The sequence below is a fragment of the Hoplias malabaricus genome, chromosome 3 (genome assembly GCF_029633855.1).
Source record: "Hoplias malabaricus isolate fHopMal1 chromosome 3, fHopMal1.hap1, whole genome shotgun sequence".
Classification (NCBI taxonomy): domain Eukaryota; kingdom Metazoa; phylum Chordata; class Actinopteri; order Characiformes; family Erythrinidae; genus Hoplias; species Hoplias malabaricus.
This window is the reverse complement of record NC_089802.1, coordinates 33,358,187-33,376,645: the sequence shown is the minus strand read 5'-3', so window position 1 is coordinate 33,376,645 and position 18,459 is coordinate 33,358,187. Positions and strand designations below refer to the sequence as shown.

The window sequence follows — 18,459 nt, the reverse complement described above, 5'->3', positions numbered from 1 at the left end:
TTTTTTCTTTATATTTCAAAAATATTTTGAATACAGGTTCAGAAACCCTTTTTTTTTATAAATAAATTCCCCTTATCCACCTTAATTTATCCTTATACATGTATGTTTTATAATTATCTCCTTTAAATGATAAAAAAAAATAATAATTTAAAATTATTAGCTGGTAATAAATATATATTTTGACTGGAAAGTAAATAAATAAATAAAAAATTGATTCAGTGCAGACTCTTGTACAGTACTTTGCAACGTTTAAGAGGATTGTGACTAAATAGGTGTTAACCTGCGTTATCATAACCAAAAGAAGAAAAAGTCATTATATTACAAAATGTAGTCACAATTTTTTATTTGTTTTATAAAAGATTTTAAAACTACAGCATATATTTGGAAAATTATGTAAACATCATTTCAGTATGGGTAATACATTCACATACATATTACACTTTTTAAAATATATTATTTTATAATATTAAAAACATCATGTCTCTGATTTCCAGTGGGATGCTCAATAAGCACAAAATCAAGAAATAAAATGGTACATACAATCACTCCCAACAGACAATAGAATCTAGCCGTTAAATACAATTCTGACAATAAATATCATAATGCTACAATGTTCGATAATATCTAATCCTAAAGAGCATGCTAGAACAAAAATCACTGTGTACGTTCATATGCAATCTTTCTAAAATGCTGGAAATGCAGATATATTTATATAGCATAGCTTAAGTTTATGCTTATTCATTCAAACTACTGATCAAAATAAAATAAAAAAAAATTATATGTTCTTTATTATAGATGCAACTCTATGATGATTAAATACTGAACACTGCCAAAAATAAACAGGATCTGCATAATCTTACATTAATTAATTTGGAGAAATCTCTAAATCTCAGCATAAAGTGAAAATGAGTGAACAAATATCTCCATACCAAAACAGAAATAAAAATATAGAATTGGTTGAAATAAAATACAAGTTAATATATGGTACAGCACAGGAGAATCTATTTCTAGGCATATAAATATGAGAGCGCTTTGTTTGTATTTGCCAAATGTCATTTGTGACTCATTCAAAAATCAACCCACATAATGACTGTATCCGTGCATCAGCGGGTGAACTGCTGTAGGCTGAATAAGTGGACATTTGTAAACCCAAAATAAATCCCATGCCTAGAAATATGTTATGGTGACACAAAGCACCATGCCTGTATAATAGATTCAGATTTTCATTTACCAGCAAAAATATGACCAAATGTTTAATAAGGCCAGCAGTGGGGCTATATCTTAAGGAGAGAGAGAGAGAGAGAGAGAGAGATTGTTAAACACAAGGTACGGTCACAACTTTTATTAATAACCTCCAATTTCTCCCACAACACTTATATTCAACTTTAAATTATGGGAGAAATTAAACCAACCAGCCTTTGTAAAGACCCAAATATATAAAAACACCTCAAATTTGGATGAGACATTACTTATAGCCTTATGTTATACACTATATCACAAAACCTTCCAAATGTTTTGTGAGATTTTGCAAAATTTCTTCATCCTGGATGAGGTGCAAACAAAGTCATTCAGCTGATAGTACAGCAAACAGGAAAAATGTTTCTGTACAGTCTTGGTGACAGGATCCATGGGTCATAAAGTCTTCAACAAAAGCATAACCACTCAGCAGCCAGCTTTAGTTTACTTAGTCATAGTTCCTATTTGTAATGCTATTAATGGAAAAACATTTGACAATTCTCTTATGAAGTTTGGCATAAATCAATGAGCAACTACCTATTTTTGCCTTAAATTCCTTTGGTAAATTCTCCTTTTATACCGTTTATATGAACCTGCTTATGATGTAATAATTCAAAAGAGTTAGACATAAATGTTTATAAAATTGGAGTGTTGAAGGCATTTAAATCTAAATTTGTTTAAACGTATGAATCAAATTTGGTCAGTGAAAACACTGGATATTTTCTTCATGTCTTTGTTAGTCAAGTACAATTTTAAGAGAATTAAAACACACACAAAAAAACCAAATTGTACATTTCTAATTGTCCCAACTTTTCTGGAAACAGGGTTTGTATAAGAAAACAATGTCTAAGGCATTACTCAAGAGTTTAGTACATTTCTATAGAATCTGGAATCTAAATTTCACATTGAACCACAATGAAGTATTTGTTTACCTCTTAAGGATATAATGCTATAATTTTGGAAAATTTCCCTTTATCAAGTTTTAAATGAAACATTGAGGTATTTTTCCTTCTCTCTAATTAAAAAGGCCGCAAATCTGTTTATATACCTTCGATGTCTACATAGTTTAGTTTTTTTAATGTACTGAAAGCCTCACTTTAGTCCTAAACCAGGTTATTTGTTGTTACCGTGCCTTTAAAAAAAAAAAAATATATATATATATATATATATATATTGAGGATGTGAACGGTACGTTGTGACACCTGAATAATATTTTCACAGTTGTAGTATAAGACTTTCTTAAAAAAGCAAAGGAATTTATGTTGTCCCTTTAAAATATTGTATTTTTCAAAGATGAAAATATAGTTTTCTTTGTTTTTTGGAGTATATAATATTTCAATGCACATAAATAAAAGGTAAATCTACCTGTTGATATTTTTGAAAATTCATCTCCACAAATCATCAAATCTTTTTTTGCATGTTATTTGTGGGTAAAAACAGACTAAATCAGTGTGACAGGTAATTTAACACATTCCTATGTGTATCACAGGCAGAGAAACACTAATTGCCCTTCTAACTGAAAGTGTGCAAAATACTCTTCTTTAGTTCAGTACTGGAGCACTATATACTAAGAGTCCACTGACTTTTGACTTCTTCTGACAATTGACTTCTACTGTGTTAGCATCATCAATGTATCATGATTGACTGATTAAATTTGGGATATTCCATTAAAACTGGCTGCCCATGTACAAGGTTAGAATACATGCCTTGAGGCCAAGCATGTAAGTCTTTGTATAAGGGAAGCCCAACTTCAGGTTTGTTAATTCTTATAATGATATTTGCTTTTAAATATCATATTAGCGCATATTAGCATTCTTTCCCGTTTCTTTCAGAATCAATAGAATGTTTTGTATATTACATCTTGTCTTAGTTGAACAGCTCTTTTATTTATTTCTTTCTTGTTGTTGCCATGTACTGTACAGACTTAAGTTTCTTGTAGATAGTTTCTTGTAGCTGCTGACTTTTTATTTATTTTTTTCATTTTCAGGCCTAATTGACACCAGTCTAAAAAAAAATAAATCACCAATAAGTAATTCATAGTCTTATGAATCAGGTATTGTGTAACCTACATATTTTAAATGTGGTCATCACTGTGGGAATGAATGTTTTTCATTTTGTGGGAGTTGCACTTCTCAAAACTACTCTTCTGTATTTTTTGGTGCTAAAAATTACTTACTGTTCCTTTAAAACTACAAATGTAAGGACAATTCTATGACAGTTAGAAAAGGTGATGCTTAAAAATAGCTAAAAGAAACAAGATGTGGACTGGACAGATTTTGTTACCACACTACACGTTTTAAAATTTAATTGTAAAAATCACATTGTTCCTGTGATCTAAAACTTACATGGTAAAAGTAAATGAATGTTGTGATATCCCAACAGTGCAGCTGAACATAGAAAATTACTCTATCATTGAATGTAAAGGTGAACGATGTGGGGATAGTAGTGTTTGTAGAGTGTAAATGCAGCGTAAATGAGGTCACTGTTTGTTTGCTGTTGAGTCTGATCCAGGATTGGTCACTGCAGGCTGGGACAGTGTAGAGAACCAGGAGGACATGGCAGTCTTCGCACTGGTTAAAGCTCCACCCACTGATTGACCTATAGAGAGAAATTTAAAAGGAAAACTGAACGTTGGATGAGAAATCATTATTAAAATGCTAAAATAATTAAAAAAATAAAGAAAATAAAAAAATAATGTGCCCAGTACATTTTATTAATATATTAACTTTATATTATATTGTTAACATTACTGAAAATCCCACTGAAAGAAATAAGCCCAGGAAAAGTTGAAATAGTGTTTTCCTGTTCACTCACCTACAGCTTTCCCAGTCTGCACCACACTTCGACTTGTGGTCATGACTGCATTCCCCAGCTTCTTCCCCCTCTCACTGTTTTGCACAGAACTGAAAAACACACACTCGCATGACTTTCATGCCACTGCAATCCACACACACTCTACTGTCACATGCTGTAGTTGACATGAAGTCATAGTATAATTATTCTTTAAATAATACATATTACATAATGCACTTCATGGAACTGGCTTGTAACTCACTCACACTAGTCAGTGCTTCACATAAATGACACTGTCTTTGTTCTAATAAAGCAAACAGAAAGGCTACTGAAGCAGTCCAAAGGCTGTTAAACACTGCATGAAAAGCTCTCTGACCCAGCAATACAACAGAAAGCGCAATACAATAAACATCAAGCTTAAGCTCACTTTATAGGTTACATGTATAGATTTTATGGAATAATATTTTCATTTAGTAATTTATCATTTTCATTCTAAGAACACTACCTTGTCACAAACTCACTGTTTTCAAGCTAAAATGAGGTGAAATAGGTTACACTGTCAGTTAAAAACTCACCTGCAATGTCTTTGGGGGTCTGGATCTGAATTAAACTTAATACAATAATAGAGATGTTTAGCTATTTTGATATTGTCTGCCTGTCTCTTTTATCTAATGGCATCTTCTTCCAAATGTGCCAACCTTTCATAATAGCAGCTTTTTCCAGAACTTACTGTGACAGGCGCAGCTTCACATCAGCCACACTGTACTGGCCTTGGAACGGGTGTCTGCGAAGAATGAAGAGAACATATACTTTATTTTTAAATATCTATTTTTATGCATATGACATGAAGCAAATATTTAACAATTGATGAAGTGCTCTAATGCAAAGAAATCTATTAAATCAAAGTCAACCGTACCCAACGTTTAACAAATCATGAGTAATGAGAATGTTCCTTACACTCCTAATGATCCTGCCTCTAATGTAAATTACTGACATAATGTGATCAGCGGGCAGACTTACCCCGGAGTAATTTCAGCCATGGCTGGATGCTTGTTGCTGAACCACACTCTGTAATTGTGCGTGATCTTCCAGGCAGAGATGAAGGCAGATCCATAGTCTGCCAGCAACTTCTCATTATCTGAGCAAAATACACCAAGCAGCTAAAGTTAGCTGATGTCTGATGAGAATCAAATGTCTATTACATGCAGAATATGATGTGATTTAATATCATAAAAATTTAAAACATTCTGCTATGATCCTTTTTGCACAAAACCCTTTGAATTCAGCTTTTTTTTTTTTACATGATGTTTAGTGCTTTGAAAAATGCTACTTTCCAGTTTGGAAATGCAAAAGGACTGCACGTATTTCAGCAGCTGAAATATTGAGACCTATCAAACTGAGGCTTGGATATAAATAATTGATACACAAGGGACAACAGTGACTGGTTGAGTTCATGCTTTGCAAAAAAATCAAAAAGGAGGAGGATAAAATTAGGTCATATTACTGTCTGAAAATCCTGTTTACACATAAAATTGAAATCTGAATAAATCACACACAGCTTGCTTGGTGTGTAAAGCTGTTTCTACCATAGCATAGGTTATTTAATCTAATACAGATTGTAAACTGAGTGGTAGCATTAATATGTACCTTGTTGTAGTGTAGATGCTAAAAGCGAATGTAAATACAGTGTAAACTGTGCTCTGATCCACTCGTCTCCTCCCTCCCAGCCTGTTCCATCGAGAAAAACATCCTCTCTGTTTTCGGTGACGTGTTTGAGGAGGAAGTCGGAAAACCGCAAGTCTGCCGTTGATAAACTAAGCATTCTGCGCAGCTCAGGATCATCTACATGGATACGACCCTCCTCCACCTAATAAATAAAAGAATACCAATCAATGGGCTAACAGGACATAAACTGGATGTGTGTTAAACCTCCATTGTGATTAGGCTTTGCTGGATTAAAAAAAATAAAAAATAAGAAAAGAAAACTAGGGGGGTGGCACCGTGGCGCAGCAGGTAGTGTCCTTGGAGCTGTGTGACAGCGACCTGGAGGTTGTGGGTTCAAGTCTTGCTCCAGGTGACTGTCTGTGAGGAGTGTGATGTGTTCTCCCCATGTCTGTGTGGGTTTCCTCCGGGTGACTGTCTGTGAGGAGTGTGGTGTGTTCTCCCTGTGTCTGCGTGGGTTTCCTCCGGGTGACTGTCTGTGAGGAGTGTGGTGTGTTCTCCGGTTTCCTCCCACAGTCCAAAAACACACATTGGTAGGTGGATTGGTGACTCAAAAAGTGCTCATAGGGGTGAGTGTGTGTCACTATGTGAAGGACTGGCGCCCCCTCCCGGGTGTGTTCCCGCCTTGCACCCAGTGATAGGCTCCGGTCCACCTCGACCCTGAACTAGATAAGTGGTTTAAGATAATGAATGAATGAATGTATGAAAAGTAGGCAAAAAAGGCGCTCAAGCATAAATAAAATTCATGGGTCAAGATGTTAAGTACTACTGTATTTTAGTTTTGTGATGTACTTATTTTTCATTCACAAAATAACAGCAACCATATACATGTATTACGAAAATATTTGAAGAGAGTCCTGGTTTCCAAACTGAAAATAACTCATCATCTACGGGGGAAAAGTAAATATTGCATTATTCTCATAAGATTTTAGGGCACAATTTCATAATAGGAAAATGAAGTGTTGGTGAAGATCTTTTTTCCCCCCACAATACGTTAAATTTAACAAAGAAACAGTAACTATGCATTCAAATGTACAGGCCTATTTTCTCTGTAGGGGATGTGTAAGATATTTTTAACTTGTTAAACAATGTAATTTGACCTGAGGTGCTTAAAACTTATGCTTACTGTATGGGAGTCCATTTAAGGTTTAGTTAAACTCAACACTATTTGAGGCAAGTTTGTGATGATACAGTGTGCACCATGCTATGAATGCAAACAGTAGCCTTTTAGCACCAGACTCAAAACAAATGAAGAAAGCTTGGCAAGTACATCTGGAGTAAAAGGGAGACTTTTCCTTTAACTATTCCTTTAATAAACTGTCCAGGTGACAGCAGTGTGACAGTCTCTTGGAATTTTAATTCCACTTGAGCACCAGTTTTTCTGCATTCCCTCAGCTATTCTTCCACCGAACCTATTGACATAGGTCAAGCAACTCTGAACCTCTCTGTATGGTTGCTGTCAGCTGTGAATATAGATACTGACAGTCAAAATAGAACCTTATGACCAATTAGTTTGGGGTCTTGTGTGTGTGTGTGTGTGTGTTTCATCACTTGAAATGGGCAGCTGCTCTTTCTACTGTGTCAAAGGAAATAGTCCAAATGTACTTACATTTTTTTACTTGAAATTTGCATGCTTAACACAAAACTATTCCAACTTAATTACTAAAACTGAACGATGTGAAGAACAGTTGTTTTCTTTCAGCTGAGTGTTTTCTTCCATTTTGTTTTCACACGTACAGAATTTTCGCTTTCTTTCCCTCTATTTTTACCTCTGGAAAGAGTCCCTCTGGGCTCCATGGTATTTTTTTTCGAGCTTGGTCTCAGCTTGTTTTACTCATTTCCGCTTTGCCCTTTTTTATTTAATGTCTTCCTCATGTCCAATAAGCAGCTGAAACTGTGCTTTCTTTACATGGATTTTGCAAAAACAGGGATTATGTACCCTCCCTGGAAAACGTACTTACATTTTTTGTTGATTATACTGAGAATTACAAAATATATAAAATAATTTGGTCATTCTCCCATAAAGCTGGTTTTTGGTACAATGTTGATACAATGTTTTTAATCTGACATTGACAGTTCACATCATATATAAAATGCTGTAAAAAATATGTACCCCCCAAAAAAAAGTGGTAGAACTGGTTATAATGTTCCTTCAGTAAAATAAACTAAGATGTAAATATGTTTCACAGGTCTTCTTTGCCTTGTATGACACTGTCCATGTACAATCTATAATCATTTGCATATTGTGAGGTAAAACTGGGACAAGACAAACAAAAAAAACAAAACAAAACAAAAAGTGTTTAAATGATCAATTAGGTCAAGAAGAAAAAAAATTCAATGCCTGCATATCCCACTAATCTGAGAGTAACAAGAGTTTTTCACATCCCTGCAGAGTAATTCTGCCCAATTCCTCTATTGCAGTCATTCTCAGACTTTTTAGACCAAGTACCACCCATTATCAAACCAAGTACCACCTATGAGTCTTACCACCGAAACATGTGCACCCTTGGTTCTTCCTCTTTTTCTCTTGCTTGAATTTTTTGCATGTTTTTACTGCTTTTGTTTTTTTACTTGAAATTTGCATGCTTTATACAAAACTAATTTAAATGAATTACTAAAACTTAACGATGTGAAGAACGGCCATGTTGTTTTTTCGTCCCTTTTTCGTCCAAATTTTTCATGTCTGTCTCATGTCAAGTAAGCATCTAAAACTGGGCTTTCTTTACATGGATTTCTCCAAAGACTGGGGTATCATGTACCCTCCCTGGAAATATTAATTTAATAAAACAAATATAATTAGGATATATTTATGAAAACTGTGAATATTAAGTTATGAATTATTTCCTTAATTAAGTAGTACATTTTTCAACATCATTTGGCGTACAACCTCTTTCTGCTTCATGTACCACCAGTGGTATGCTTACCACAGTTTGATAACCACTGCTCTATAGAGTATTGCTTTAATTCAGCCACATTCAAGTCTTTTTAGCGGGTTTAAGGCCTTGTGTTTACTCAGATGATCTTCGTCCAATATTAAATGAATTGCCATCAACTGAGTATGACAAATAAGCAAAAATAAGAAAATGAGACTTTTTCATAGTACTGCTGAATTAGGAGAGATATAAAATTAATTTATGTATTACATGAGATATTTATTTAACTTTTACATGTAGCAAACTATGCAGAAGATTAATTATTTCCAAAATGATTGATACCCACGTCAATAACAGCATCACTGAGGTGTCTCTGCTGTCGGAAGAGGATGTTAGTCGCCCCGGCAACAAAGCCTCGCACTTTCACATCAGACAGAAGGTGATGCTGCTGCAGGGCCATGTAGGGCAGGCACAAGTAACCCTAAAGACAACACACCAGTTATAAATATGCTAATTTAAATCCGTTGTTAATTCTGAGAACATTGTAGAGAGCTGTGTTGCTTTGTTTGTGAAGCTTTGTTAATTTTTTAGTTCACAAAATCTTAATAAATAGTTAGATACCTATAGGAACATCTTTGGACATTTATTAACTAGTGCTGTTTAGCAACATTAAGACATCCAGCTCCAGCACAAAAATGAAAGCAGCAAGACACGTCTTGGCTGATCAAAAGATAAATAGAAAATTGATAAATCAGGTGAAAAAAACAAATTCATACACAGTGCTGGGCCATGAGGTAGTTTGAACCCTTGAATCATTGGCTACTAGTGTTTGTTGATGGGTTGCATTTTCACTACAAATGTATGGCTTTAATTTTAACTTTCTGATTCCTTCTTATACATGCTCAGCTTTTTCAGGTATCATGTTTTTTTTCCCCAAAATCAGCCACTGCCTTTTAGTGATCAACAGCTGCCCACCACACTCACTAGAGATATAACTGATGCCAGAACAAAACCTCAGCAAAAAATCAGCAATTTTACAGAAAACTCAAAATACATTCACTTCCAATGAAATGACCATGACAGTTTTTGAACATTTTTAATTACTGCCACAATGACAAAGTGTAGTTGGAATTTTCTAATTATGTCAAATAATGAAGCACCAGATTTTGTTTTTGTACAGACAGCCAAGTTATATTAGTCAAAATATACTGTCTGTTCCACACAGTTTTTCGCTCTCCACATACCTTAGTAAATATCGCAAGTGGTAGTCCATACTGGTCCTCTTCCAGACCAGACACCAGCCCCTGTGTCAGCTGACCTTGTCCTGAAGAAGATTTTGGTTGGACTGTGATTGGCTCACTGGACTCTGACTCTGGATGCTTCACTGACCCCTCAGACCCCTCCCCAGCCTCTAACACACTTGGGTCCAATGTCTCCCAGTCACTTTCAGAGGAATCAGGTGATGTATGTGATGGGGGGCGGGGCTGGGAGAGGTCCTGAGGGCTGACGAAGGGTCGTGATTGGTCAGCCGCTGATGGGTGGGTATCTGAGTCAAAAGCACTAGAACCGCCCTCAGTGGCATCGATAATGTCAATTTTAGAGTCAGATTCACCAGCGCTGGGGCTGAGCCCAATTGGTTCAAGATCATCTGAGTTTTCTGACACACTGCTCTTACAGTGATACTGGGCGGAGTCAGCAAGGCCGTGTTCAATCATACCTACAAAGAGACATATATTACTTTTATTTTTATGTGCATTACAGAGCATGCAGTCATAAGTTAATTTGGAAGATTTTGTTTTCTGCAAATTCTAATATGCAATTTTAATTAATTTGAAATTGGATTTCTGGGGATAATATACTAGACAAAATAAAACATGTTATAAAGTTTGAACAGACCACATGCTTTTTAAATTTTCCATTATATTTTAAATCCAGAAAAAAACTGTATGTTGTTGAAATTTCACTTGGATTATAAATTAAATATAATCAGATCGGAGGCACCTAACGTATTGCATAAAAATTGCACAGCCTCATAAAGAAGCTGCATTTGAATGACCATATTGTTAGGTTTTAGTGTTGTATAATATAGTAATTCCTCAAAAATAAACTGTCATCTAAAAAAAAAAAAAACTACACACCTATTGTTAAATAAAGCTTACTGAGATAGTAAGTATTTGATTTCTGTAATCAGAAATACATGCGGTATTCCAGACATGTGATCCATTACTACTCAGTACTATAGCTAAAGAACACCATCTCAAAGATCACATAATTCTTTTTTTAAATATTTCTGCTGAAAAGCATATAATATATTTCTCACCGGGGAACAGCGAGAGAACAGTCATTAGAGTTCCCACTAATCTGTCCACAGGAGACACATAAAACAACACCTGCAGGGGTGAAAAAAAAACAGTTTATATATTATTTTAACAAAACATTGCTATAATAACACTGAGCTATGTGTTTAAATAAAGCTGAGTAATATCATTATACCTTCTTTTCCAACAGAATTAGCTTGAAGAGAATAAGAACCTGTAAAAGAGGAATAAGGAACTACTGCTATTAGTGGTAGTATATCACGCATTTGAGTGACATATATTCAATTAGACACTAGTGATAATCCTAGTGATATTATTGGTACTATATACACCACATTAGTGTTTATATTGATAGTGCTTACTTTACTATATTATGAAACATCAGTGAATGCATTATAAATACAGAACACAAAAATGCCTGTAAGACACCTTTACATTGTGTTACCTTGTGCTTAAAATGAAGTATTAAATCTCGAGGAGATAAGCCTGCATCCAAAAGGAAAGAGCAGAACTGAGTGTTAGACAGTGTACTGTTGAATATCTCCATTAGAACATTAGTACTGTAATGGGCAAGAAGTCAGTTTTTTTGTCCTCACAGACAGTCACCTGCTCCGGGTGACTGTCTGTGAGGAGTGTGATGTGTTCTCCCTGTGTCTGCGTGGGTTTCCTCCGGGTGCTCCGATTTCCTCCCACAGTCCAAAAAAACACATTGGTAGGTGAATAGGCGACTCAAAAAAGTGTCTGTAGGTGTGTGTGAGTGAATGTGTGTGTGTGTGTGTCGCCCTGTGAAGGACTGGCACCCCCTCCAGGGTGTATTCCCGCCTTGCGCCCAATGATTCCAGGTAGGCTCTGGACCCACCATGACCCTGAACTGGATAAGCGGTTACAGATAATGAATGAATGAATGGATTGGTAGGTGCTCTATATCCCCAAATTAGTGTATGAATGCATTGAAAAAATATATATATTTTTTCATACAATGTCCTTTAAACATGGACATTGACTGTAGACTATTCAGCAATCCATAAAAAAGTGAATACACAAGAAGACAAAGAATAATAAGATCATTTACCTAAATAGACCTGAGAGCCCTCGAGTGTGGTACCTCTTAAAGAACCATTCATATGATCATACAGTTCCTACAGAGAAAACAGACATTAGTAAAATACAGCAATCACTGGAAAATGCACACTGAAGATATTGTTTACAGTATTGAATCTTACTTTGAGGATGGATATTTGAGAGAAGTCTTTCTCCTCAAAATAGGCATGTGTGATGAGTTGGAGTTTGGCTTGGATTAACCCATAGAGAGGCTGTAGGAGAAAAGGCTGACATATTAATCACTGTTAGGGACAAACAAACCGCTGAACAATCTAACGTTTTCTTTCTCGTTTTTTTTATTGAAAGTAAAAAACAAACACATTGTATTTCTATATAGCTATATCAAAATGCACTGCTTTTTTGTTTTTACTTAATTATTTTAATGACTCCACAGCCCTAAAATTAACTAAGTTCCAGAGAGTGTAACATACCACACTGCTGAGCACGCATACACTCTTCTGCACTGTTTCCCTTGTGACATCAGCCTGACGCACCTTCAGAGCCTAGAACCCAACACAACAATTTATCTGTCTGTATATAAAAAAAAAAAAAGCAAACAAAAAAAAAAAAAAAAAAAAAAACCCTGAGTGGTCATCTTCCAAAGCGGATTTATTCTACACAACAGGAAAAGCCCCTTAACTCATTTCCTATTGGACACATTCGAGGTGAAGCTTCAATATTGTGGATAAACCTATATGTTTTATCAATTAGTCTCAATCTACAAACGATTGATAAGGTGTGTTACAGTCTTGATAGAATATAAACCTGCAAACACACCACCAAATTGCTATGATTAGATCAGGCACCCTTGACTGAAATGATGGACAGTGATGATGGACAGAATCCCATGAAGAAAAAACCCCACAATGCCACAGATAGCTGAGGTGTGGGTGTATATATATGAATGTTTAGGTGTTTTTCTATTAATTTTGAGTGCCTCTGTTAAAGGAAACAATGTGAATGAACGTGTTTAAATGCACTTAATAATCCGATCTCTGTAGTTATCTGATTATTCAAAAAAGTCATGTAAACAGCATACTCTGATTTCTGAGATCAGAGACACTGTGTCCAGGAACAGAGACTCCTTTATATAAGCTCATCTCAGACTCAGGGCAGTAGTGCATGATATTGGAAGTCGTAAAAAAAAAAAAATCCATATGCGCAGCTAAAGTGGGTCCATATTTACAAAACCAATGCAGCAGGAAGTTTATGTCAGGTTTTCTGTGATCTTATTGGCTTGTGTAAAACAGATATTAGATTATTGCCAGACTCATGTAAACTCAAGATTTATCCAATGATCTGTTTACCCGAAGTGCAAGAAAACATGTTGATTAAATTACCCACAAAATCTGATTGTGCAGATATCAGATTTGTTAGTGCATGTAAATGCTTTCAGTGAGTCCCTTCGGGGAAGATGTTTTTGGAAGAACACAGCTAGAGTAAGACTAGAGTAAAATGACAGTAAAGGAGATAAAATAAAAAATGAACAAATTATTGACAGATTAAATATTCTATTTAATGCTGAAGGATTTTCTGCTTTGAAATGACTTTATATCTTGTAATTAATGGCCATTTTAGTATAATATCAGAATATGAGTATACAGCAAACATGTACAAACCTTTGCCTCTATCTGTCTGTAGCAGGAGACTCCATAAACACACTTCATTTCTTCATTTAGAGGAGGTAAATGGAAGTAAACGGTGTCTAAAACAGTATAAATTAAAGAATCATCAAGTAAATCTACTGTCTAACACAACAGGATCAGATAAGGTACTAATATACTAATATAAGGTATTGGTTTTGTCTTACCGTCTTGATAATTGTGTGCCCCATCAGGCAGAGCAAGGAAGGGCAAGTACTTCCATTTTTCAGGGAGATTATTACTGTCATGGCCTTCTGCTGGAATCAGTGGTGGATATGAGAATTCCACCTAAACAAACAATCACACAAAAGATAAACAGGTTTTTTTTGGGTAGGGGGTGGGACGTTTGATTTTTAATCTTAGCAGACAGTTCACAAGTTACAGGGCAGTTAAGTATGATACCTTAGCCTACACCACAATCAACAGAAATATGACTAAAGTATTGCTGACTTTATGGGACCATCCCAGAGTATTGTCCCTGAGGTTGTAGTGCCACATATACTTAAATTACGCAGCACAACAACTTGTACTACTCAGATGGGATTCATTTGAAGAAGGGAGTAATATAATTTTTGTTATATATATAAAATAAATCTTATATAAGACATATAAAAAGATGTCTGTAATGTTAATGAACAATTTGCAGAGTATAGGAAAAGCTTAGTATAAATAATTCAACTACTGGTCCCTAGAAGCGCAACCGTTTATGGTTTCACTCAATCATCGAGAGGTAACAGGTTCAAATCCCAGGCTCAAAGACACAACCTGAAAAAATTTAACACAATATTTTTGCTGATACTGACAAAAAAACCTTTGTCAACAATCTGCTAATATCATCAGAACCTCCAATAAATCTAGCAGAGATTATTTTAAAAAATTGCATTTTAAATGCCTAAAAATACTTTATTTTTTTATTCTGTCAAACTGACAGGCAGATTAATGAAGGCAGACATGTAAAGAAACTAGATAAGCTAACATTTTCATACCCAAAACATCTACAAATGATCTTCATCATGGTCAATAAGAGTGAAAACCAGCTGAAATCTTATACTCCATACAGCAAGCACCACCAATTCAATAAATAATGTATTTAAAGAGGAACAAACTCCTGTGCCTTAAAGGAACAGTTCAGAGAAGAACACCAGAGAGGAGTTATAGGACACCATTTGGTGTCTGAAATTAATTCTCCAGGTTTTTTATAAATATCTAATGTCTATAATAAGAAATTAAAGCTTGTGTGTTGATCTGATGCATGGTTCCTCAAACTGTATTGAGTTGTTATCTACTGTTAAACTGTTATTGGATTCTAAATGACAAAGCACACTATTCTTTTATTTATAAAAGTATGACAAAACCATGACAGCATAGTTTCATTAGTTTTATAATTATACCATTGTGTCCAGATGTGGGTAATCATGTCCTTTTAGTTAAATATTAATACTTTCTTGAGTATCTTTAAATTGTAGTATCTCTACTCTTTAATTAGTAAAGGAAATTTATTTTTTTCCCCATATTTATACATTTTCAATATATTTTTTCATTGCATTTGTAAATACTGTTTTACATATAAAATGTGTTTTTTTTTAACATGCATGTAGTAGTTTAAACACAACTGCTAATATCTGTTCCATTGTGAAATTTGTTTAACAAACACAAAATAATATTTTGATTCCATAGAGATATTGACCTTTAAAACGCATCGATTAACATGATTGTTTTAAATCGTTTTGAGATTAGATTTTTGGCCTAAATTAACATTTGAAATAAGGGCAGAGAGATACACGCTGGCTGTAGTAAGACAAAATATTTGCCAAAAATTACAGCCATTCCCTAAAACCCAGAAGATGTGTAGGTTCAACAGTGGTTGCAGACAGTAAAATCATTAGCTATATTTGTGTTCTAGACATGGTGACACATAGCTCCTATAGTTTTTCTACACTTAACCATTTTAAAACAAATCACATACATGTACTTTAATTTTTTAGTATTCTTTAATTGGTCACCATAAAGGTGATTCTGGTACTGGCTTCTGTTGTGATTTTTTTTTAAATGGAAACGTTATTCTGAATCTTGTAATAATTGGTTCAAAGGTTAAATAAGGTATGGTTAAACAGATCAAGTTAAATTTATTTTGTGGGAAATCTGCTTTCTCCTCCCTTAAAATGTTAATATTTGTAATAACAAGATCTAATTTAACCTTTTTATGCGAAACTCAATTTATATTTATAGTTATATTTATGTCAACCACTGCTGTCTTCTTTGTAACATACATTACTATAATGTAGTCTTGCTTGTAGCTGTACAAACAGATCTAATGAGTTTTCATACCACTTTCACCACTGCGGCTAGCATGCTAACTACCGAATAAAGAATCGGTTGATTTTAATAGTTTAATTTTAATGAATCATTAGAATCGATTCACAGCTGGAATATCCGTCTTCACAATTTAACTTAAAATTAAATAATGAATATAATCACATTGTAAAAAGAAACAAACAATAAAATCATACCAAAACCCACTTCATAGTACATTAAAATAAATTTATTTTATTGGCCACCTTGGTTTAATTTAAATAAAAACATAAATGGAATAATGATTTAAATGAATGTTAAAACAACAAAATTAATAATTGGACTCTACGTGAACGCAAAAAGGAAATTATATATTCAAAACTATATAAGGTAGGCATGTTGTGAATTCTCGAGTTCATTGGTGCATTTTAACAGAAGAATTTCCTATAGACTCCAAGTAAAATTCACGACACGAAACTATTCATTGCAAGAGCAAATCAGACTTTGGCTGGCTAATAAATTCAGTTTGTTCGATTTATTGAAACGTAACGTTCGACAGAATCGGCTCGTGGGAGTGAATCAAACTATCCATCACTGTTTGCTAACAGGTCTGCTGACAGTTTGAAACAAACGTGTGTGTCTACATTTCTACTTATAAAACTGAGTAGCCTCCATGTTTGCTCTTAATTCATGAAAGCTATATTAAGGAAAACTGAGATCAACTGGAGAAATATTTGTGTAGTGTAGTGCGATTTAAGGCAAACACCAAGATTGATTCATTGCTCTGTATCTTACCTGACAGCCCCTCTTGTGATGAAAGCCCACCACCACAATGTGCAGCACAGGTCCTTTAGTGTCCTCTGCACTGTGGGACTCCATAATATGGCTGGATACACTAATATTTTGTGAATTTAGAGAGGAAAGCGCTAAGAAAACACCACAGCTCCCTGTGTTTCCCGCATTGATAGTTCCTCATTAATCCAGTCAGAGTTTGGCTGTAATCCAAATTGATCTCTACCACCTAGGTAGTGCACTATTTAAAATATGAAATGGTAAGTTCAAAACTAAACGAATGTACTATATACCTGTTAGCGAGTTGGCTGAGTATCTATAACAATGTGTTAAGGAAAAACTAAGGTTCGTTGAGGTACAGAAGCCAATTATTTAATTCCCATTTAGTGCACTACGCAGGGAGTAGGGAATCCATTTGAGAGAAGGCCACAGTTTCCGCTCTGTGTGACTTCACTGCGGAGTGACGTCGCCGGTTCGAGCGTGCGTCTTCATACGGGTCATCCACATTAAAGGGGAAGTCCACCACTTTCTACATAAATGTAATGTTATGATGAATAGTCATTCAAAGTGGCTGAAGTGAGTCACAACCTAGAAACATACAGCAACATACCACCCAGAGGGATGGTATTTCTGTTTTATGATTCTTTTTCTTGTCATGTTAAACACAGCAAATATACGTACAGTAACTGTGTCGTAAAAGTGTTAGGATTGTTTTTATCCCTAGAAAATCAACATGCCCCTTCAAATATGTTGCATATGAATACGCTTGGAACATTGGGAAATATAACGATGTTTAATTCTGAAGTTGTTACAAATATCCTAATCCTGATGCTTACATTTTTATGGGATTTCCGTACATTGTAAATTAACGCCATCTGGTGGTTAACCTATGAAGCAGCGATTAACTTGTGTCAATATATTCACCCTTAATTTCGTCATCGAACAGGGACATTTTAAAAACTCTTTGCCAAAATAAAAAAAAATTTGAACAACTGTAAATAGATTTTGATTGTTATTTTTAAAAAACAAAACAAAAAAAAACTTTTGTTGTGGAAAAGTGAATATCAGAATCACATTTAAGTCAACGACAAATATATGAATTTCCAAACTGAATGAACCCTATATTATTTTGACAGCATCCGAATATGAATCTTTGCAGATGTGGGGTTTGTTAATTAAATACTGAGTTTAATCCAAAGTGACAGATAAGGGGCATTTAAAAAGAAACAACGTTCATTGTGTAGTCCCCAGGGATAGGACTGTGAGACCTGTCAATTTTGTTAATCCGTGGTTTTTAAACTTTTCAGTCATTGTAGACCTCCAAAGCCATGTTCATGGAAGGAACCCCAAAGCTAAAATGAACACACTGTAGTAAGATAAAACGAATTGTGTACATTTTATCTCCCAAATGTCTATTGACCATCTGATTATAGGATGCTGTTAATGACTCCAGATATTGCTCCATATAATACAGATATGGCTGTAGATACAAGGTAAATTAATCAGTGGTAATGGTAAAAACAATTGTATAAATACAAAATAATTTTCACGCAAAAATTTAAGCAAATATTTTGGTATGGTTTTAATAAATTAATGTTCATTCAAAATACAGTGCCATAAGAACCGGATGCAGCTGAACATGCTAGTAAAGAATATGCCGATAGCACCTGTGCTCGAATGGTTAAGGTA

General features: G+C 34.7%; 1 protein-coding gene across 1 annotated transcript; it reads right to left on the bottom strand.

Moving 5' to 3' along the window:
- Nucleotides 1-379: 379 nt before the first annotated feature.
- avl9 (AVL9 homolog (S. cerevisiase)) lies at nucleotides 380-17,184 on the bottom strand. The gene is made up of 16 exons (XM_066666177.1): nucleotides 16,774-17,184; nucleotides 13,854-13,974; nucleotides 13,663-13,748; nucleotides 12,475-12,546; nucleotides 12,166-12,255; nucleotides 12,015-12,081; nucleotides 11,388-11,428; nucleotides 11,118-11,156; nucleotides 10,945-11,014; nucleotides 9,869-10,341; nucleotides 8,971-9,105; nucleotides 5,677-5,896; nucleotides 5,050-5,167; nucleotides 4,760-4,813; nucleotides 4,051-4,139; nucleotides 380-3,834 (listed from the first exon to the last, which is right to left on the bottom strand). The coding sequence occupies exons 1-16, from the start codon at nucleotides 16,855-16,857 to the stop codon at nucleotides 3,716-3,718; spliced, it is 1,878 nt and encodes a 625-aa protein (XP_066522274.1). The 5' UTR covers nucleotides 16,858-17,184; the 3' UTR covers nucleotides 380-3,715.
- Nucleotides 17,185-18,459: the final 1,275 nt, after the last annotated feature.